The sequence below is a fragment of the Cyprinodon tularosa genome, unplaced genomic scaffold, assembly GCF_016077235.1.
Source record: "Cyprinodon tularosa strain WSP-4 unplaced genomic scaffold, ASM1607723v1 ctg100, whole genome shotgun sequence".
NCBI lineage: Eukaryota > Metazoa > Chordata > Actinopteri > Cyprinodontiformes > Cyprinodontidae > Cyprinodon > Cyprinodon tularosa.
Genome location: NW_024037783.1, coordinates 272,325 through 295,455, shown reverse-complemented (window position 1 = coordinate 295,455; position 23,131 = coordinate 272,325). Strand labels below are relative to the sequence as shown.

The window sequence follows — 23,131 nt, the reverse complement described above, 5'->3', positions numbered from 1 at the left end:
TAAGGTGCTGGGTTTTAATATTCTCTCGCTGGTTGTTTTAAACTGCTTGATCGACTGTTGTTGCCCTTTAACTGGTCGGATGTTTATAACTTTTTCACTGTGGTCGCTTGGCGAGTGCATTGTTTTAATCCGCCGATTACTGTTAAAGTTTATTAGTCTGAGTTGACGGTACAAACTTTTGAAACGAAGCGCGTTTGACGCTATGCGCTTACTTCCTGATTCGCGGTGCACTCTGGGTGTTGTAGTCGGGCCGAAGTCGTAGTTGTTTCCTGTAATGCATGATGGGAGATGTGGTTCACTCACTTAGCATTTGTAAATGGGCTCCTGTTGTTGTTGTTTTAAGCTGCTTTTTGCAGTGGTAGCTCTGGTGTTTGTATGTAATGAAATGGATTAAGTGTAGTGTCTGTTGTTGTGCATTCTATTGTTTATATTTATAGATATTGTTGGCTATGCTTTAATGAGGAATTGTATTTATATGAATTATTTATAAAAGCTGCAGATCTTTATACAGTAGTTACTGACGCTTCATGGTGTGTGTCTAAATAAGAGTTTATAGCTTATGGATGCATTTATGTTTATTTATATGGATTTCTCATTGATATTGCAGTGAATTTGTATTAGTTAATTATGTAAATATCTGAACATGGCATCTAATGTATGGCACAACTTTGGTGTTTTCCAAAGGTTTATAACCTGCTGTGTTTCAAGTGTGAAATCAAGAAAGAAAATGAACAAACAACATTTGGACACTGAGTTGTAACCAAGTCTCGCTCTTCTAGCGACCCTTTCGGTGGGGATAAATAAAAATAAAAAATAATTGTTTTTAAAAGCCCCTGTTGACTACATGCTTTGCAAATTCACATGTGTGGTGAATTGGCTCTATATAAATACATTGTATAGAACCAAATTGCTGTTTTATAAATTATCCACCCATCTCTGTGTTGATACCTCTAGCTCCTATGTGTTTTAGGAATATAAATTGTTAGACATAAAGCTTTATTTTTTTTTTAAGCAGCAGAAATCCTGGAAGACAGTGGAAACCTAGGAACAACAGATTTTTTGTTGCACATTTCAGTAACAAGGCAATTCAAATTGCTCTACATGAATAGAACATAAAAAAAGAAAAACAAAAGAAAGGTTCACTGCAGTACAGCAATAAGGCCAACAAAATATATACTACAAAATGTTACTTTAGAGATGGGAGTAAAAATATAATTTAATAGCTATAAAGTCTTACAACATTGCAAATTCTGATATGAGAACTATAAGTGTTACCAAAGCTTTGACAAATATTCTTGTAAATGTTGTAAAAACATAGCATTGTTACATTTCTCACATTTGTTGTTAATTGTAAAATGGAAGTGATCAAGTTTGTGATTTTGATCCGATGAATTCCTAAATATTGTTACCGGTAATTCAATTATTATTCAGGGTGAAAATCCTTTCAAAATAAGGATACAGAAATATATATTTCTCTGAATATAATTGGTGTGGTAAAAACCTCAGATGTGGCTTTACTTTGTGTCTTTTTGTCTCACAGTTTGAGTCGGATGCGGCCCCTCTCCAACAAAAGACCATCAAGGAGGTCTAGTGGCCATGAGAATAAAAGTCACCTGGATTTAGTTTTCAAGGTATAGCGTACAACTTTATTTCTATTATCTTTTTGGTGTAGCTTCATTGAAGTTCATATTAAGTTTAAAACACATTTTCTACAAAGACGAAAATTAAAACTTTGATTTTTTTATATAAACGTCTCCCTACAAACATCATTTTGTGATAATACTTATAATGTTTAAGACTTGTTTTGCATCACCTGCCTAATCAGGAAAGTCCCAAGTTTTTAAAACCTGTTTGTTCACATTTTTGTTACTGGCAGATGACTAGTTTAATTATACGGACAAACACCTCGACACCTCGTTTCCAATTTCTTTTTGTGTAAGTCAGTGGAAAGAGCAGATTTGTTAATTATTAGTGTTCATCTTCTGAAGCCCTTGGGTGGCAGTATCAGTTGTAGTTTTATTCTTAATTTATTGCTGCAGGATAGATGTATGGTGACTGGTTTTCCAAATATAAAAGATAATTTTGATGTCTTGCTTTAAAAAAGGTTTCATATGAAATTTGTGTTTCTCCAGGTGCTTGAGGACGACATTATGCATTTTGTAACAAGTGAACTTAGAAAAATGAAGAACATGTTGAGCCCGGAAAGCTCAGGGAGGTATAGTGAGAATAAAGAGGAAACAGCTGATGAGGAAATGCATAGAAAGAGCAACAGATATGCATTCCTGAAAATTACAATCAACTTCTTGAGGAGAAGGAATGAGGAGCGGCTCGCTGAATCTTTGTTGAATAGTAAGAGATTATTAAATTTTCTGTTAATGTAGTTTAAATATTAAATAAATATATCATAAACTTAAAAAAGGATTACATTTATTTCATATATTTACCTACTATCCACAATAACCTCTTATTTTTATTTTTTTTATCAGAAGCTCAAACAGCTGTTTACCAGTTTAAATTGAAGTCCCACTTGGTTAAAAAGTGTCAGCAATTTTTCGAGGGTAATGTCAAGAGAGGAAACCCGAAAAGTATAAGTCAAATCTACACTCAGCTCTATGTGGCACCTGATGAGAGAGAAGTCAAGGATGAAGATGACGTCCAAAAAATTGAATCAGCATCTTTGGTACCAGGTGGTTCTGAAACCACCATCAGCTGTGAGGACATTTTTAAACCTGAGAGAGATGAGAAAATTAGAACGCTGGTGACCAAGGGTGTTTCTGGCATTGGGAAGACAGTGTTGACACAGAAGTACACTTTGGACTGGGCTGAAGGCAAAGCCAACCCTAACATACAGTTTATCTTCCCATACACATGCAGGGAGCTCAATTTGCTAAAATCTAAAAGCATCAGCTTAATTGGACTTATTCATCAATTCTTCCCTGAAACAAAGGAAGCAGAAATCAGTTGTTTTGAGAAATTCCAGGTTCTGTTTATTTTTGATGGTCTGGATGAGCTTCAACCACCTCTCACCTTCAGCAACGCTCAGATTCTAACAGATGTTAGTGAAACTGCATCGATGCATGTGGTGCTGGCAAATCTAATCAGGGGAAAACTTCTTCCCTCAGCTCTTATATGGATAACCACACGACCGGCAGCAGCCAATCAGATCCCTTTCCAGTATGTTGACAGCATGACAGAGGTCAGAGGGTTCACAGACTTACAAAAGGAAGAATACTTCAGAAAAAAATACCCAGACAAGGAACGGGCCAAGAGCATCATATCCCATATTTTTACATCAAGCAGTCTCCAAGTAATGTGTCGCATCCCTGTTTTCTGTTGGATCACTGCTACAGTTCTGGATGAGGTCATGAAAGATAAAGGGAAAACAGAGCCACCCAAGACCCTAACTGAGTTGTATATTCACTTCCTGGTCGTACAGATCAATCGTGACAATGCCAAGAGTCACAACAAAATGTTGACTGAGCTCATCTGGAATTCAGAGAGCGAGAAGATCTTACTTACTTTTGGAAAATTAGCTTTTGAGCAGCTGGAAAGGGGAAACCTGATCTTCTATGAAGAGGACCTAAAGGAGTATGACATAGACATAAACACTGCATCGGCATACACAGCAGTGTTTAGAGAGAGCTTTAAAGAAGGGAGCATACTGAACCAGAAAAGGATGTTTGGTTTTGTGCATCAGAGCATTCAAGAGTTTCTGGCTGCACTTCATGTCTTTTTAGAGTTCATTAAGACCAGTAATAATCTGTTGAGAAGAAGTCTCAAGCCTTTGCAGCGAGAAAACAAATTCAAACAGTTTTACCTGAGCGCAGTGGACAAGGCTTTGGGCAGTCCAAATGGACAATGGGACATGTTTACACGCTTTCTTTTAGGACTCTCGCTGAAAAACAACCAAAACCACCTACAAGGCCTAATTAAAAAAACAAGTCAGTTACCAGATGTTCAACAAATGCTTGTCCAAAACATCAAACAGAAAATTAGGGTTTGTCCTTCATCTGAGGAAAGCGTTAGAATGTTTGACTGGCTAAATGAACTGAATGACCATTCCCTAGAAGAGGAGATGACACTGTATCTGAAGGAAAAGGGTTGGGCAAAGAAGCTCACTTCTTCTCAGTGGTCAGCATTGGCTTATGTCTTGATGTATTCACAAAGAAATTATATTTTCAACTTCAAGAAGTTCTCTGATTCAAAGGAGGCACTCATATGGCTTCAGCCGGTGATGAAAGCATCAAAGAAGTCTCTGTATGTATTAAAATAATCTAAGAAAATGTTATCATGTATTCAAGAGGGGAAAGAGTAATTAAATATCCATCTGCAATTTGTGTTTTAGGCTCTATAGTTGTAAACTGTCACAGAGAAGCTGTATACCTCTTGGATCAATGTTGGCTGCTGAAACATCGTGTCTCAGAGAGCTGGACCTGAGTGACAATGACCTGCGCGATGATGGAGTAGAAATCCTCTCTCAAGGACTTATGAATAAAAAGTGTAGATTGGAGGTTCTTAGGTCAGTATTTCAAAACTTAAGCAAAATAAACATTCCTACTAAGAAATATAAATACATTTGTTATTGTGTTTGTATTCCCAATGACAATATTAGGATCACCTCTGGAAAAAAAGAGTAAACATTTCATAGCCGTGTTATAACAATATGGCCGTATAATTATTTACAGCTTGTCAGGCTGCTTGGTGTCAGAGAGAGGCTGTGCTTCTCTGGCTTCAGCTCTGACCTGCAACCCTTCTCATCTGAGAGAGCTTGATCTGAGCTTTAACCATCCAGGAGAATCAGAGCTGAGAAAGATTTATGCTGGCATGAAAGACCAAGGCTGGAGGCTACAGACTCTAAAGTAATTTTAGTTTTCTTAAAATGAATAAATATTTTTCATATTTCTTTATGTAACTGGTCATAGTACACATATTTATCGTAAATATTTATGACATCTTATAATTTCTTCTTTTACAGAACAGATCATTGTGGAAAGCTTCGCCTGAATCCATCACCCCAACGGTGTAAGTTAAATATTTTTATTTTCATTATATTTTATCCACTTAATTCTCATTCACCAAAATATTATCTCAAAGCGCTTCACAAAGCAAACAATAATTGATGCAATTTTGAGGTAACACAGCCCAACTAACTTATCAAGAAAGACTTTTTTTTTGTAACAGAATACCTTCATCTGCAATGTTTTGTGAAACGACCAAGGTGGCAGGAATGATTACTAATGTGATCTGATTACTGTCATTAACCCAACATGGCGAGTAAGGTAGTGCAAGCTCTCTATTGGCTGTGTGATGTTGCAATTGCATAAATGCAGCCAGCTGGCTAAGAATTAAATTTGTAGCACACTTGGGGGAGTGGCGGCCTAGTAGTTGGGGCATAGAGCTTGGAATCCTGAGGTTCTGAGTTCAAGTCCCACCCCCACAGACTGCCTCTCTGGGTCTCAGACCCTTAACCCCAGACTGCTGGGGTTGCTAACTCCAGGCGTCACACCATGGCAGCTCAGTGCATCCCCAAGGGATGGGTTAAATGCAGAGATACATTTCTCCAATGTGAGATCATTAAACTTCAATTATTAAGTTCAATGTATGTATTTGACACACATAATCTCTAAGACATGATAGATCACTGGATTTAATCCATCTGTGTTTCTTTCTGTAGCTGTTATACTTTCTGAGAGACTGTATAGCAAAGTCATCTTCAGTGCAAGCAATAGTAGACACAAAGTATTGGGTTGTTGATTTTAGAATTTCAATATACATAGATAGCCAATGGTTGCATTGTTGAGAATCATTTCACTTCACATTTCACTCCAGCTGAACCAGGCTTGATGAGAGCATTTATCTCCCACAAGTAAATAAGAAATGTTCTAATAAAATCTAGGTGAATTCTGCTGTTTGTGGACAGAACACGTTGTTACACCGAGAACATGCTGTAAGTTACAGCAATGACTTAGTAGAATTTTTAAACCTGAAGGAAGAAACAGTCAATCATAGGATCAGTTGGCCAGGTGTAGTATCACTAAATCAAAAAAGAGAGAATTTAAGATACTGTCTTAAATAAACAAAAATTATACCTACAGGCTTAGATAGGGACGAGTAAGGCAAGGCAAAGGCAAGGCAGCTTTATTTGTATAGCCAATTTCAGCAACAGGGCAATTCAAAGTGCTTTCCATAAAATCAGTTAAAAAAAATAAATAAAACACAGAAGAAACAGTTAAAAATAAAACAGAATAAAAATTACAGTGCAGTATAAAAGAATAAACAGTAAAGAAATTAACGCAATTTAGAGAAAGGCAACATCAAAAAAGGTCTTCAGCATTGAAAGAACTGAGAGTAGCAGCGGACCTGCAGGTTTCTGTGAGTTTATTCCAGATGTTAGGACCATAGAAACTGAAAGCTGCTTCCCCCTGTTTATTTCTGACCCTAGGAACAGAAAGTAGACCTGTCCCAGATGACCTTAGAGGTCTGGGGGGGTCATAGTGTACTAGCAGGTCAGAAATGTATTTAGGCCCTAAAGTAAAGAGAAACATCAGAGGGATGAAAGGGTGTCAGTAAGTCTACCAATAATCTAAGGTTTGACAAAGACAACCCAGTCTCATGGGAAAATGTACCCCCACTACGTTGGTCCACACTGCAAAACGTAGTGGAGGTACATTAATGGCCATTTTTTTGTGGTACTGTTACATTTCTTCTGCCTATACGCTTTCTATTGTTTTACGTCCTAGTCACGTGACTTTCAAGATTCCGGCTGGGAGAAGAGAAAAAAATAAATATATGGCTGACATTTGCTCATTTTTTTGTGGAAAGATTAATAACTTGAGTTTGTTTTTGCATTAAAATGAGTTTTGATTACATTTCTAGTGAGAAATGTATAGTTTGTTGTCAGAATATTTACTCAGGGAATGTACATATTCACTTGCTTGTTCATTTCTTGCAAAGATTTTTCAAGATAATGTGAAACCGTAACATTTTGGTGTAAACATGGCCGAGATTTCTCTAACTTTAAATAATTTGTACTTTATATAACCATCTTCCTTTTTTATCTTCATTCCACCTTTTTTGCCATTTTTCAATTTCTTTCCTCTTAATAAATGATTTTCATTCCCCTTTCCCTAAAGGAATTGTAATTGTTATTGCCTCCTCTAAAGCCCTTTTTGCTAATTTGTCTGCCTTTTCATTTCCTTTTACCCCTTCATGTGCTGGAACCCAACAAAACCAAATATCAATGCCACCCCTGTATAATCTAAATAAACTGTGTTGAATTTCTAATACTAAATCTTTCCTATTATTTCCTTCTCCCTGAATACTTTCTAAAACTGCTTTGGAATCCGTGCATACCACCACCCTGTCTGGTCTGACCTCCTCAACCCATTGGAAACTCAGTATACCTGCCACCATCTCTGCTGTGAAAACAGATAGTTAATCTGAAATTCTTTTAGAAATGTGTATTTTGAACTCTGGTACATGTATTCCTATTCCCACACACCCTTTTAAATTCTTAGAACCATCAGAATATATTTTAAGGTAATTATAATATGCGTTTCTTAAATATATATCAGTCTGTATCCATATTTCGTTTAAATTCCAATCATTTTTCAATAAGTCTCATGTCTACATTTATCTCAGGAAATAGCCATGGAGGAATAACACTAATTGGATTAAACCTCTTCCTCCTTCGTGGCAGCTTCAAAATGCATCCGAAGTCAAAACATTAAGATTTCTTTCTTTCTTTTTAATTTTTGCTGACAATCCAATAAAGAATAATTATTTGAAAAGCATAGTAATATAATATTTTTTTTAAAGCAGTTAATGATTCCAACAAGCAAACTCATATTATAATTACCTTGGGTTCCAGCACATGAAGGGGTAAAAGGAAATGAAAAGGCAGACAAATTAGCAAAAAGGGCTTTAGAGGAGGCAATAACAATTACAATTCCTTTAGGGAAAGGGGAAGGAAAATCATTTATTAAGAGGAAAGAAATTGAAAAATGGCAAAAAAGGTGGAACGAAGATAAAAAAGGAAGAAGGTTATATGAAGTACAAAAGTCAGTATTAAATAGAAATATTAATGAGAGAAACCGAAGGGAAGAAATAATAATGATCAGATTAAGAGTAGGTCATACTTATTTAAATGACAATTTATACTTAATAGGGAGGAAAAATAATGATAAATGTGAAGGATGTGGAGAGATAGAAAATGTAGAACACGTATTGATGATAGAGTTGAAAGGACAGGCCAAGAATGGAGTCTTAAAGGATTTTTGCGAAATAAAGGAAATATAAAAGATATTTATAGATTAAGGAAAGCATTATTTATTTATCTTCAGAATACAAAATAAAAAAATAGAATTTAATAGATGTAAAACAATGTTGCTACACACTCATGAACAGTAGGTGGCGGTATGCACGCCCCTTCCAGTGAGCCCGGTGGGACCGAAAACATTTTGAATGGAAATCAATTGGGAGAAATTAATAAACTTCTGGTCCCAGTCGCTCTCTGTCATTGATTCCAGATATGCTGGTTGTGTATTTAAATTGTTTTTGTTTTTCTGAGTTCCACTTTGGTCAAAACCCATCAATGAGATCGCACCAAACAGGAAGTTAAATGCACAAAGGATCCGGTAGATTTCCAAATAAAACACATCCGATCTTAACCCATGATCATTTTGTCAACATTAGTTTCTCCCGTATGCCACGACGTAATGCATTGATCTGAAAATCAACCTCAGACGCAACGCACGCAGTGGGGAGGGTTTGATCCGTCAGATGGAGTTAAATCACAAAGAATTCAATGTTGAATCGGGGCGGCAGCTAAATGCTAGGCGATGGGTAGCAGCCAAAACGTTGCAATTTCACATAATCCTGACGAGATCCGAAAAACGGTAGCAAAAACTAGCAAGCGGGTGATTATGTATGTTCACTAAGTAAATATTATGTAAATAAACCCTACACTTCTCGCTATGAATGTAATCAAAACCCATTTAAATGCAGAAACTGATTGAAATTATTGATTTTCCCACTAAAAGTTAGAGAAATCTCGGCCATGTTTATACCAAAACGTTTAAGTTTCACATTATCTTGAAAAATCTTTGCAAGAAACGAACAAGCAAGTGAATATGTACATTCCCTGAGTAAATATTCTGACAACAAACTATACATTTCTCACTAGAAATGTAATCAAAACTCATTTTAATGCAAAAACAAACTCAAGTTATTAATCTTTCCACAAAAAAATGAGTGAATGTCGGCCATATATATATTTTTTTTCTTCTCCCAGCTGGAATCTTGAAAGTCACGTGACTAGGACGTAAAACAATAGAAAGCGTGTAGGCAGAAGAAATGTAACAGTACCACAAAAAAATTGCCATTAATGTACCTCCACTACGTTTTGCAGTGTGGACCAACGTAGTGGGGGTACATTTTCCCATGAGACTGGGTTTACAAATGACCGGGGATAAAATTGCCTGTTACACAGTTTTTTTTTTATTTTTTAGTCCATAACAATCACTGGGCAGTTACTCCAATCTCATCAAGAGATTGAATTGATTAATAAAGCCAAGGTTAGAATAACAACAAAAATGTGTATTTCTGAGATTATAAACATGTAGTGACTCTTGTCTATTTTCTATTATCAGTTTTCCTTGAGCAAATACTGGATCCCAACACAGCAAACAAAAATCTCCTATTGAGTGAAGACAACAAACAGGCAGAGATGGTAGAAAAGCAGACCTATGCTGATCATCCACGGAGGTTTGACACCTGGAAACAGGTGCTGTGCAGAGAAGGTCTGACTGGTCGTTGCTACTGGGAGGTCCGATGGAGAGGAAGCATCAGAATAGGAGTGACGTACAAAAGAATCAGTAGGAAGGGGCAGAGTGAGGAGTGCTGCATTGGTTTAAATGATCACTCTTGGATTCTTTCCTGTGATTCTCAGGGTTTCACTGCCTGGCACAATAACAAACAAACTGTCATAAAACCAAACCAACCTATCAGCTCCAACAGACTAGCAGTGTATTTGGACTGGTCTGCAGGCACTGTATCTTTTTACGCACTTCCTGGGATGGTGCTCTCAATAAAAAAGATCCACCTTCATACCTTTCAGACCACATTCAATGAACCACTTTATGCTGCATTTGGGTTCGGATCAACACAGGAGTGTAAGAATGAGTCTGGGTCAGTTTCCCTGATACAGGTTGAATAATATGGTCGGATTTTTCAGAGACATTTTTTCCCAAACTGAGCACAGCAGTACTTATCTATCTAGGAAGGCCTACATACTTACTTATTGGGAGGTTAAAGTTAAGATGTTCATCCTGAACATGTAAATAGTCAAATTATGGACAAATATAATTGATAAGTACAGAGGTCAAATAACAGTCATCCTGCATCTACACATAATTTATGCTTTCAGCTTTGCTTAGCTTGCACTGTTAAAGAAAACTGAATTAGCAAAAGAAATCAACGAACATCCAAAGAATTTAAAAAGCAGAGAGGGTCAGATTCAGCCAGGATTGTTCTAGAGTTTTCATTGTTTTTAGGGCAGCCTCTGAGGCAACAGACATTATCCCTCTACTACTATCCTGCAAAAAGATTTCTTCTATATAGTTTTTTTCATTCTATTGCTATTAATGTCTTGGAAATAAAAAAATATATAATTTTTTTTGGAATCTTTTATTAAGTATAATCCTGTGAAATGCTGAGAATCATCCTATCTTAATAAAACACAAGCAATAGTTTTGAATCTATTAGAAGTAAATTTAATATGGAGCATATGGAATAATTTCAAGGAATTGAATTAACAGGGCAATTTAGAAAGTATCTTATAACCCATAATCTGAATCGACACATTAATGCTATAATTTTGATACAGTTTTATTGCACGCTATGAAGGCAATAACAATGTCTGGAGCAGACCCTAGATTTAGACTCTAATAGAACTGTTTTTATCTTTGAAGCAGGTACTGCATAATGGCAGAAAAGTACCAACTTGTGTCTGTTTATAATTTATCGTAATCATAGATGCCATTTTTTCTGTTTTACACTGAAAGATTTATATTTTAATGAACAAAAAAAACATGCAGTGGGTAATCTTGCTTGATTGTTGTATATGTTTGAAATCTGTATAAAAGTTTGATTTATCTCAGAGTTGAAATAGTTTAGTCTGACTGTTATGACTTAAGTTTATTTAATGAGATTACTGTACCTGTTCATAATGTAATGTCATTCACAATTCCCAGTTCTCTAACTGCTTCCTATTGTGGCTTCATTTGTAAATGTGTGCTACTGTTCACCATACATAGATTTCTATCAATAAACTTATAACTTAAGATCAAATACATGACTGTCTCAATACTCTTCTTATGACATCAAGTCTGTCAAATGATTCATAGCATTATATCACCTGTACGAATCTGATTGGTGAATTAATATGTTGTGGTTATAAGGTACTTGTCAATTTGAGGGTTTAGTTGATGACCCAAATTCAGAGATGAGTACTTGCAGGTTTAATAAAATAAAGGGCAACAGAAACAAAATCCAAGAGCTAAATGCTAGAAACCAAAAAACAGGAGAAAACTCACAAATGGAGCCAAACAATGACAGAGCAACAAAAAAAAAAAAAGACACCAGCAATGAGGAACTGCAGACGTGGTGTATATACTGGGGACAGAACATTGGAATTAAAGGAACAGCACTAGACTGGTCTAAATCGTATCTACCTGATCAATTTTAGCTTGTTCACGTTAATGACAAATCTTCCTCATGCTCAAGGGTTACCTGTGGAGTACCACAGGGATCAGTGCTAGGACCTTTACTTTATATATGCTCCCAATCGGTAGAGTTATTAGACAGCATGGAATTAATTTTCACTGTTATGCTGATTATACCCAGCCATATCTGTCTATAAATCCAGATGAAGCTAACCCATTACATAGATTACAGGCATGTCTTGAAGAGATAAAAACCTGGTTGACTCTTAAATTTCTCCTTGTGAAATGCAGACAAAACAGAAGTTATAGTCTTTGGACCAGAGTCTTTGAAAAAGAAGCTGATTAGTCAATCACTCTATTTGGATGGGATTAAACTGATTTCAGATGATAAAGTAGAAAATCTTGGTGTTATTTTTGATCAGGACCTGTCATTTAAATCCCATATCAAAGAGATTTCTAGAATTCCCTTCTTTCATCTGCGGAATATTGCAAAAGAAATTTGAAATATCCTGTCCAGGGGTGATGCTTAGGGTGACCTAATTTTCATTTGGGAAAACCAGGACACCTTGGGGGGGGGGATATTGAAAGAACAAATGTCTCATCGTCGGGATTTGCTCCATGATCAGAGGAAATGTTACTTGGCGCAGAACAGTTGTGAAAATTTGAAGTTCAGTTTAATATAATAATACAACTCTGTGAATAGTTCCGTCTGAAATTAATGAAAATTGTTTTAATGGTTATTGAGTCAGATATGTGGCGGTAATGTTTGGTTTATCTAAAGGTTTTAATCTGTTACTGTGTAAATGAGTTTGGCTGTAATTTAAGGACAGATTCTAATAGATCTGCAGAGTGGGAACTATAAATCTGATAGGATTTTAATTTTTTTATTGTTGTTTTTCACAATATGCTTAACTAAGTATTTTTTGTTGTTGAATATTAGAGATTTTGCAGATATATTTTGTAGATACATTGTTTAGATTTACTTATATATTTCTAACCCTTTTATAGAATAGAATAGAAAATCCCTTTATTGTCCCACAATGGGCAAATTTACAGCAACAAAAAGATTATTGAAAATGGTCACACAAATGAGGACCTTAGAGAAATGTATAAGAATAACATAATAGGGAAGAGTTAAAATATAAAAAATAAAATTCTGTAAAGTGTTTTAACAATATAAAACTGGAGAATAAATAACCAATATGCAGCTATGGACATTTTTACAATAATGGATGTTTGAAAATAGCAACATACGCAGAATGACAGCAGCATGTTATTAAACTGACTAAGATTTCTATCATTACATTTGATTTTATTTGTTCCTGCTCCCGGTGGTTGGAATCTTTATTCCACTCTGGATTCTTGTGAGTGTAGTCTTTGTTCACTTTAACTTTTTAAAAATTAAATAAATAAACAAACAGTTTTGAAAACCTCGGTATTCATTCTTCTCCTGCTTTGTGTGTCAACTTTCACGGTTGCTAAGCAACAGAGCATACGGCGGTAAAACCCGCCGAAGGGAGGACCTGTTCGAATTTACAGACAGAACTCTTCCGGCCTCCTTATTGTCAAGGACTTCGAAGGATCCAGTCTAGGTAGACCGCGTCCTTGGAGGATGCAGCCCAGGTTTTTGAACAGAGCCTCTGATTAAGAGCAGGGCTGCCCGCACTGACGCGGCTCAGGGATTACGTCACACGGAGCGTCGTGCGCAGTGAAATCAGGACATTTCCTCACTTTCTTAAAAAAACCCGGGACGCCCGGGACAGGACGTGAAATACGGATATGTCCCGGGAAATACGGACGTTTGGTCACCCTAGTGATGCTGAGAAAGTAGTCCATGCATTTGTTACTTCAAGGCTGGATTATTGTAGTTATTTACTATCAGGAAGTCCAAAAACTGTAGTTAAAATCCTTCAGCCGATCCAAAATGCTGCAGCCAGAGTTCTCATGAAAATGAAAAAGTGAGATCACATCTCTCCTATCCTGGCTTCTCTTCATTGACTTTCTGTTAAATCCAGAATAGAATTTAAAATCCTTCTTATCACATACTGTATAAAGCCTTAAATGGCCAAGCTTAATCTTTTATCAGAGACGTGATTGTTCCTTATGTCACTAACAGATCCCTTTGCTCTCAATCTGCAGGTTTACTAGTGTTTCCTAGATTTCTAAAAGTAGAATGGGAGGCAGATCTTTTAGTTATAAGGCCCCTCTCCTGTGGAACCAACTACCAGTTTTAGTCCATGATGCAGACACCATGTCTACTTTTAAGGGCAGGCTTAAAACTTTCCTTTTTGATAAAGCTTATAGTTAGAGTGGCCCAGGTTATCCTGAGCTATCTCTATAGTTATGCTACTATAATCTTTAGATTTCTGGAGGACATAGGGACCCCTATTTCAGGAGGTTACAGGTGGTCATATTTAAACAGTTTAAAGACATGTATTGTTAGGAATTTAACAATTTAAAGACTATTATTTGATATGTTTACCATGCATTGTTTAAACTAATAAAAAAAAAAAATTCTTATATAGCCTTTTTCCAAAAAATCTAACAAGAGATACCGGTTTAAATCTTCACTCAAAAGGCAACTTGAAAAAAAAAAAGAAAATATATGTTTAGAACTATCATAATTCTGCTTCATTCTCTCTCTATTCTCCCACTCTGCAAAATCTGTTAGTTCATTCTCTAACGTTATACTAGCTCTACTTTTTCTCATAGTAGCTTCGCCTTATCTGTCCCTGTCTGGCTGTGACACCACCCTGGAGAGAGATATCAGCTGTGCTGCTGCCATCAACAGCTTTGTTTATCCTGATGTTGGAGATCGACCTGTTTTCAGTGTAGTCCGGTTTCTCTTACTGTGACTGGCTGGATGTGCTCTCTTCATGGGACATGGGAGCATGCTCAGAGCTCCTCTCCCTGGCTGTGTGTTTCCTGGACGGGGCCGCCTTTTACAGTTGCCTTTTGTATCTCTGCTTCTGTCTCCTTGAACCCCAGTCGGCCTCAGCAGATGGCCGCTCACACTGAGTCGGGTTCTGCTGGAGGTTTCCTCCTGTTAAAAGGGATTTTTTTTTCCTCTCCTTTGTCGCTAGAAGCAGGCTTAGTGTGAGGGATTGCATTTGAGTCAATGAGTCGATGCAATCAACTGGTTTTCCTTAGATAGAAAGCTTTGAATCGATTTGACTGTCTGATCTGGTGAACTGCACTGCAAAAACAATCCAGAAATAAGTAAAAAATGGCTTAAATTAAGTATATTTAGCCTTAATTTGAGCAGGTAAATAAGATGATTTGCCAATGGAATGAGTATTTTCACTCTTAAAATAAGATAGTTAGATAATATTTACTTGAAATAAGACGATAAAATATTTTTTTCTTATTTTAAAAGGAAATTGTCTTGTTCCATTGGCAAAGTGTCTTACTTATCTCCTCAAATCAAGGAAAAACACACTTATTTTAAGAAAAAATAACTTATTGAGATTTATATTTTTTGCAGTGTGTAAAGTGCCTTGAGATGACATGTGTTGTGAATTAGCGTTATTTAAATAAACTGAATCGAATTGAATTTAACAAAGAATGGGTTAATCAGCTGATATAGAGCAGGTGTGAAGAAAGAAGGAAGCCAAGGGGAATTGAAAAAGGCACACGGGGGCAACAGAGAGCAACTCAAGAAATACAAAACTGCCAAAAAAATAACACAAAATGGAAAAGAAAGCAATGAACACGTAAACACAGAATAACATAAATCAAAGTGGAACTGAAAACTTTAAAAAGAAACTCAAAAAGAAGTACACAAGGGGAGAAACATAACATCACTAAGGTACTAGAATCATCAGTCGTATCGGTTTTATAGTTATGGCTGAAAAATTTGTCACCTGGGAATTTTTGCAGAATTAAAAACCAAATTTTATATATTTCATATTTGTAAAACTCTAAAAATTGTTCCAGTGAAAGTAATTGGTACTCTCTACTTAATATTCGGTTGCATCCCTTTGGAGAAAGCAAATATAATCACTTGTTTCCTAAAACAATCAACAAACTTCTCACACCCTTTAGCTAAACATTTAGACAACTCCGCTTTGAAAGGTCATGTAGTGTCAGAGGTAAAAAAAACAACAAAATATCTATGAACTTCAAATACCTGGCTGCAGGTACCGTGCTCTTTTTTTTTTCTTATCTTTTCAGCAGACAGCAGAATGACGAGCTTTACCAATAAAGCCATTTTCTCTGCAAGATTTTTGATTACTCATATTTTGACTAACTACCATCTGGTGGACTGGTGCAAAGATAACAGCCTGATCCTGAATGTGGAGAAGATGAAGGAGATCTTCTTGGACTTCAGAAAGAACCGGCTCAACCACGCTCCACTGGTAATCAACAGCTCAGCTGTAGTGGTGGTCATCAGCACTAAATTCCTGGGGCTGCATATCTCAGACTCCCTCAACTGGAATGTAACAACCCAGTCTCATGGGAAAATGTACCCCCACTACGTTGGTCCACACTGCAAAACGTAGTGGAGGTACATTAATGGCCATTTTTTTGTGGTACTGTTACGTTTCTTCTGCCTATACGCTTTCTATTGTTTTACGTCCTAGTCACGTGACTTTCAAGATTCCAGCTGGGAGAAGAAAAAAAAAAATATAAATGGCCGACATTCGCTCATTTTTTGAGAAGCATCCTGCTGCAGCCTGCGGGAAGGCAGGGCTTGACATCAAGCCCCGCCCACATCAAGGACAGCCATATTGGAAATTCTTCTTCTTCTTCTTTTCATTAATGGCGGATTGCAAGTAACTTTTAGGTGCATACCGCCACCTACTGTACACGAGTGTGTAGCAACATTTTCTCTACATTTATTAAATTCTATTTATTAATCTATGTTTCCTTCATTTCCTAATATTCCTTTAAGACTCACTTCTTTTCCTGTCCTTCCAACAATTCTTTTCAGATTTTCTCTTTCAGATTCATATGTTCTACAGTTCATTAATACATGTTCTACATTTTCTTTCTCTCCACATCCTTCACATTTATCATTACTTTTCTTCCCTATTAAATGTAAAGTGTCATTTAAATAGGTGTGTCCTACTCTTAATCTAGTCATAATTATTTCTTCCCTTCTGTTTCTCTCATCAATATTTCTAATTAGTACTGACTTTTGCACTTTATGTAATTTTCTCCCTTTCTTATCTTCTTTCCACCTTTTTTGCCATTCTTTTATTTCTTTCATTTTAATACATGATTTCCCTTCCCCTTTCCCGAAAGGAATTATCATCTTCATTGTCATTTCTAAAGCCCTTTTTGCTAATTTATCAGCTTTTTCATTTCCTTTAACCCCTTCGTGAGCTGGAACCCAGCAGAACCAGACATTAATGCCACCTCTATATAATCTAAATAAACTATGCATAATTTCTAATACTAACTCTTTCCTATTATTTCCTTCTCCCTGGATACTTTCTAACACTGCTTTAGAGTCTGTACATATCACCACCCTGTCTGGTCGAACCTCCTCTACCCACTGTAAGCTTAACTGCCATCCCATATTGGAAATGCTGACCGCTCTTGCCTTTAGGCGCTGGCAAGAGAAATGGCCAAAAAAATGTGTTATGTCACATGGTATGTCTGTCACGTGGTATGTCCTTTTTATTTTTAAATCTTTATTAAATTTTCAGATGTTAAAATAACATTAGTAACAAACAGTCTAAAATAAACAGCAATACGGAATTATTATGAAGATGTAATTATCTATCCTCAAACCCTATGAAAAACAAATGTCATAAAATGTAAATTAAATTAGTAGTTTAGAGACAAATGTACATTACATTGAGTACACATTTATCTATCCAATAATTATCATACACGCACACTTATCCCTAGAGTGGTGTCGTTAGGGCTGGTGCAGTGGATTCTGGACAGATTCCTAGTCCATCGCAGATTAAGAAAAAATGTATCCATCAAATTTCTGACCCGCTTAATCCCTCATGGGGTCGCGGGGGTTGCTCGTGCCTATCTCCAGCGTTGATTAAGAAAAGCAATATAACCAAATACTTGCTGGTGCGGAAGTTCAAATAATAATATAATATCAGTAGACCATGCATGCAACACTTAAAAAGTTTACAGTAAGAGCAAACAAAGCCCCATGGATTGATGACGAGCTTAGACAGAGCATGGCACATAGAGACTCCCTGAAAAAAGAAGCCTGTGTTTTAGGCAAAGTGGCATTTCCTGTGAAATGGAAAGCTTATTGTAAAGAGAGAAATAAAGTGACTATGCTCAATAGAAAGAAAAAAAGGGATTATAGAAAGTCGATAGATCAAAAGAAAAATGATGGTAAACAACTGTGGAATACCTTGAATGAGTTAATGGGCAGAAGCAAAATTAAGACACTAGCATTTTTAGAAGTGAATGGACTTTTTTTAACAAAAGGTAAAGATATTAGAGACCATTTTGGTAAATATTATTATGATAAAATATATAAGTTAATGAATGACACAAAGTGTTACAGCAATCTGGGCACTTCATCTCAAATAATCAATGATTTGATTGTTAAGAATAAAAACTGTCATTTCACATTTAAATTGTTAAGCACAGATAAAGTTAAAAGTTTGCTTCTAAGTTTACATGAAAACAAACCATCAGGAATGCATGAGATTGATGGCAGATTACTGAAAATGGCTGCAAGTGTGATAGCTTCACCAGTCTGCCATTTGTTTAATCTAAACTTGACAGAAGGGGTCTTCCCTCAAATGTGGAAATCTGCTAAAATACTTCCTCTTTCAAAAACTACCAATGTTAGCCTCTCTGCAGTCAATAGTAGGCCCATTAGTATTCTGCCTATACTTAGTAAATTGCTGGAAAAGGTTGTTTTTGGACAGATTTCAACATATTTAAACTGTAACAAATTGATTTTTGAATCACAGCATGCATATAGGGAAAATCACTCGACATGTACAGCCCTTACAGAAATGACGGAGAATTGGTTGTCTAGCATAGACAAAAAACTGATAGTTGGTGCAGTGTTTTTGGATTTTAGTGCTGCATTTGATTTAGTGCATCATCAAATGTTACTTGAAAAGTTATCGGCATACAGATTTGGTGCCACACCTCTGAAATGGATACAAAACTATTTAACATCTAGATCACAATGTGTGTTTTTTAATGGAAGCTTCTCATCACCTCAACAAATGCAGTGTGGTGTACCACAGGGCAGTTGCCTAGGACCATTGCTTTTCTCAATTTTTATTAATGACATGCCATTTGTCCTAAAAAGGTGCAACATAACTCTTTATGCAGATGATTCTACACTTTACTTTGCAGCAACAAAGATATCAGAGTTAAAAGAAACACTGCAGTTGGATTTGCAGGTGCTTCTTGCCTGGATTAATAAGAACAGACTAACCTTGAATGTTTCAAAGACAAAGTGTATGTTATTTAAAGCTAGGCATAAAAAATGTGATGATAAACTTGATATTGTGCTAAAGGATATGGACATAGAACAGGTTCAAGAGGTGAAACTACTTGGAGTAACATTTGATGAGCAGCTATGCTGGGAAAAACATATAGATATGGTGGTGAAAAATATGGGAAGAAATATGTCTTGTATTAAAAGATTTAGATCTTTCATGACCTCAGCCTCTAGAATGTTGGTGGTTAAATCGTTAGTGCTGTCTCACCTGGACTACTGCTCTGTGGTGTGGTCAGGTGCAGCTCAGAAACATCTGGCTAAATTACAAACCGCACAGAACAGAGCGGCCAGGCTGGCACTGGGACTGCGCTGTGTGTGGACTCAGAGCTCTGCTGAGCTGCATATGCGTCTGTCGTGGCTCAGAGTAGAGGAGAGACTAAAATGTAATGTTTTGTGTTTCCTGAGAAATATTATTGTTTGTGGAAAACCTTCTCTTTTGTTCAGTTTGTTACATTATGTGAGAAATGAGCACAATTATTCAACCAGGCAGGCAGCTTCTGGTCATTTGACTCGACCCATTCCGAGAACAGAAGCAGTGTGCAGGTCTGTGTTGTTCAGAGCTGTGACTCTGTGGAACAAACTGCCTCATAACATCTCGACTGCTACTATGAAAGGTGCATTTAAATCACTTTTAAAAAAACACTGTTGATAGCCTAATATATGAATATTTGTGTAACATATTGTACTGTAATGTGATATAATTTGAAATGTATCGTGGTTCTTATGATGTGATCATTTGAAATGTTATGTGTATCTGTATAATTTTAAAGGGACCCCAGGAAGAGTAGCTGTCAAATTACTGACAGCTAATGGGGATCCAAATAAATAAACAATAAACAATAAACCCCAACAGGATTTATCCTGTAAAAGACTACCTAAAAAAGTTTAAACCTGATATTCCTGTGAACTGCACTTTTTGTGATCTTCTCCCAGAAACTGTAACACATTTGTTTTGGTTGTGTCCATACTCTAAGACGTTTTGGTTACACTTTTGCAACTATGTGAATTCAAATGTTATGAAAAATTTTCAGCTTCATTGGAAAAACATTTTATTTGGCTTTCAACTGCAAAGTAAAATGTTTCCCAAACCTTTCCTTATTAATCTTCTATTTTTGTTGGCCAAATTTCACTTGCATAAATTTAAATTTCAAAAAAAAAAAAAACGGACTTTAAAGCTTATTTAATAGAAGTCAAACAATATTTTCATACAATTCATCTTTCTTCTCATCAGAAAGCTCAAAAAACCATAACAATCTGTTCCCAACTAGAAATTCTAGACAACTTAATGTTGTAAAAGATATATTTATTTGTATAATACATACACATATATATATGACACTCCCCAGCGCATAGGTTTGTATAATTGCTTGTTTTTTTTCTCCTAACTGTACTTGTTTATTGTGACATACCCCCTGGCATATTTATTTGTTTGTTTATATATTGTTGTGTGACTTTAAGTGAAATAAAAAAATAAAAAATAAAAAAAAATCAGTAGACCCCGCATTGGCTGTCGCGGCGCAGGAATTACGGCCGCCATATTGGGGCGGTCGACCTGCTACTCAAACATGCTGATTCAAGCTGAACACACTAATGATGCCTCAGCACTGTGCGGCGTATTTTTGTTTAAATTTACAGACTATTTACGTCAGGGCTCGAGGGATAACTTTTCACAATTAAGATGAAAACATATCTTTACATATATCTTTATATATTCCCTGCCCTGTTACGTCAGCATTTCCAATATGGCTGTCCTTGATGTGGGCGGGGCTTGATGTCAAGCCCCGCCTTCCCGCAGGCTGCAGCGGGATGTACTTGCATTTTTTTGTGCAAAGATTAATAACTTGAGTTTGTTTTTGCATTAAAATGAGTTTTGATTACATTTCTACTGAGAAATGTATAGTTTGTTGCCAGAATATTTACTCAGGGAATGTACATATTCACTTGCTTGTTCGTTTCTTGCAAAGATTTTTCAAGATAATGTGAAACTGAAACGTTTTGGTATAAACATGGCTGAGATTTCTCTAACTTTTAGTGGGAAAATCAATAATTTCAATCAGTTTCTGCATTTAAATGGGTTTTGATTACATTTATAGCGAGAAGTGTAGGGTTTATTTACATAATATTTACTTAGTGAACATACATAATCACCCGCTTGCTAGTTTTTGCTACGTTTTTCGGATCTCGTCAGGATTATGTGAAATTGCAACGTTTTGGCTGCTACCTATAGCCTAGCATTTAGCTGCCGCCCCGATTCAACATTGAATTCTTTGTGATTTAACTCCATCTGACGGATCAAACCCTCGCCACTGCGTGCGTTGCGTCTGAGGTTGATTTTCAGATCAATGCATTACGTCGTGGCATACGGGAGAAACTAATTAAACTAGTTTAAAAAAAGGATCATGGGTTAAGATCGGATGTGTTTTATTTGGAAATCTACCTGATCCTTTGTGCATTTAACTTCCTGTTTGGTGCGATCTATTGATGGATTTTGACCAGATTTTGACCAAAGAGGAACTAAAAAAAAAAAAAAACAATTTAAATACACAACCAGCATATCTGGAATCAGTGACAGAGAGCGACTGGGACCAGAAGTTTATTAATTTCTCCCAATTGATTTCCATTCAAAATGTTTTCGATCCCACCGGGCTCTAGGGAAGGGGCGGGCATACCGCCACCTACTGTTCATGAGTGTGTAGCAACATTGTTTTACATCTATTAAATTCTATTTTTTAATTTTGTATTCTGAAGATAAATAAATAATGATTTCCTTAATCTATAAATATATTTTATATTTCCTTTATTTCCCAATAATCCTTTAAGACTCCATTCTTGGCCTGTCCTTTCAACTGTTTTCAATTTCTTCTTTTCAGGTCCAGATGTTTTAAAGTTCATCAATACATGTTCTACATTTTCTATCTCTCCACATCCTTCACATTTATCATTATTTTTCCTACCTAAAATTGTCATTTAAATAAGTATGACCTACTCTTAATCTGATCATTATTATTTCTTCCCTTCGGTTTCTCTCATTAATATTTCTATTTAATACTGACTTTTGTACTTTATATAACCTTCTTCCTTTTTATCTTCATTCCACCTTTTTTTGCCATTTTTCAATTTCTTTCCTCTTAATAAATGATTTTCCTTCCCCTTTCCCTAAAGGAATTGTAATTGTTATTTGTCTACTTTTCATTCCACCTAGCTTTCCATTAATTAGCTTGAAAATAGCACTTTGTAGGCACCCAGTTTCTCTAACAATGGCCCTTTTTGGGTTACCCTCCATGCATTGGGTGTCAGTTCAGTGGCAGTTCCAGAACATTTTCTTAGGGTTGACCAGGCAGTACAATAATGTGCATGTGGCCAAAAAGTAATAGGGATCAAATTCGGTTCAGAGTCAAGCTATTGGGATCAGGCATCCGGTTCAATTTGCATATTTTCTTAGCCAAAACAAGGATTTGTAGGGCTACTGTAATTTTTAATTGAAAAACGTCCTGAATGGGAAGTCTTCAAACTTGAAAAACAAAGTCCAAAGTTTTTTTTTTTTTTTTTTTTTTTTTTTTTTTCTTTTTTTTTTTTTTTTTTTTGGAATGATTATGACCTGGATGTCTAAGAATCTTCACCAGCTTATCAGGGAAATGAATGCCCACAATGTCTATATTCTCTATATTCTCCAAAAGAGAATAACAGAACAGACCTTCATGAGGCCCTTGTTAAAGCTATGCACATATTTATGCATCTATGCTCTTCAAATAACTTTCTGGTTCGAGGCAACATTTACATTAAATGGGTTGAGAGGTTGTTCTTTACCAGTAAATACATAAAAGATTCCCAGATGACTGCCGATACAAACTCTCCCCTATAAAACCTAAAACTAATTCTTATAAGAGAGTAAAATCTGTATTAGTCTTCATTAAATGTAGCATATTGTTGTAAATAATCGATTGCTTTATTTTTGGTGTAA

General features: G+C 36.0%; 1 protein-coding gene across 1 annotated transcript in view; it reads left to right on the top strand.

Annotated features, from left to right (window-relative positions):
* Window positions 1-23,131, top strand: part of LOC119775646 (NLR family CARD domain-containing protein 3-like) — a 60,486-nt gene that overhangs the window by 12,653 nt on the left and 24,702 nt on the right. Inside the window, exons 5-10 of the mRNA XM_038273735.1 lie at window positions 1,541-1,631; window positions 2,133-2,349; window positions 2,487-4,257; window positions 4,346-4,519; window positions 4,686-4,859; window positions 4,976-5,022. Coding sequence (XP_038129663.1) covers window positions 1,541-1,631; window positions 2,133-2,349; window positions 2,487-4,257; window positions 4,346-4,519; window positions 4,686-4,859; window positions 4,976-5,022 — 2,474 coding nt within the window. The remainder of the gene's footprint in view (window positions 1-1,540; window positions 1,632-2,132; window positions 2,350-2,486; window positions 4,258-4,345; window positions 4,520-4,685; window positions 4,860-4,975; window positions 5,023-23,131) is intronic.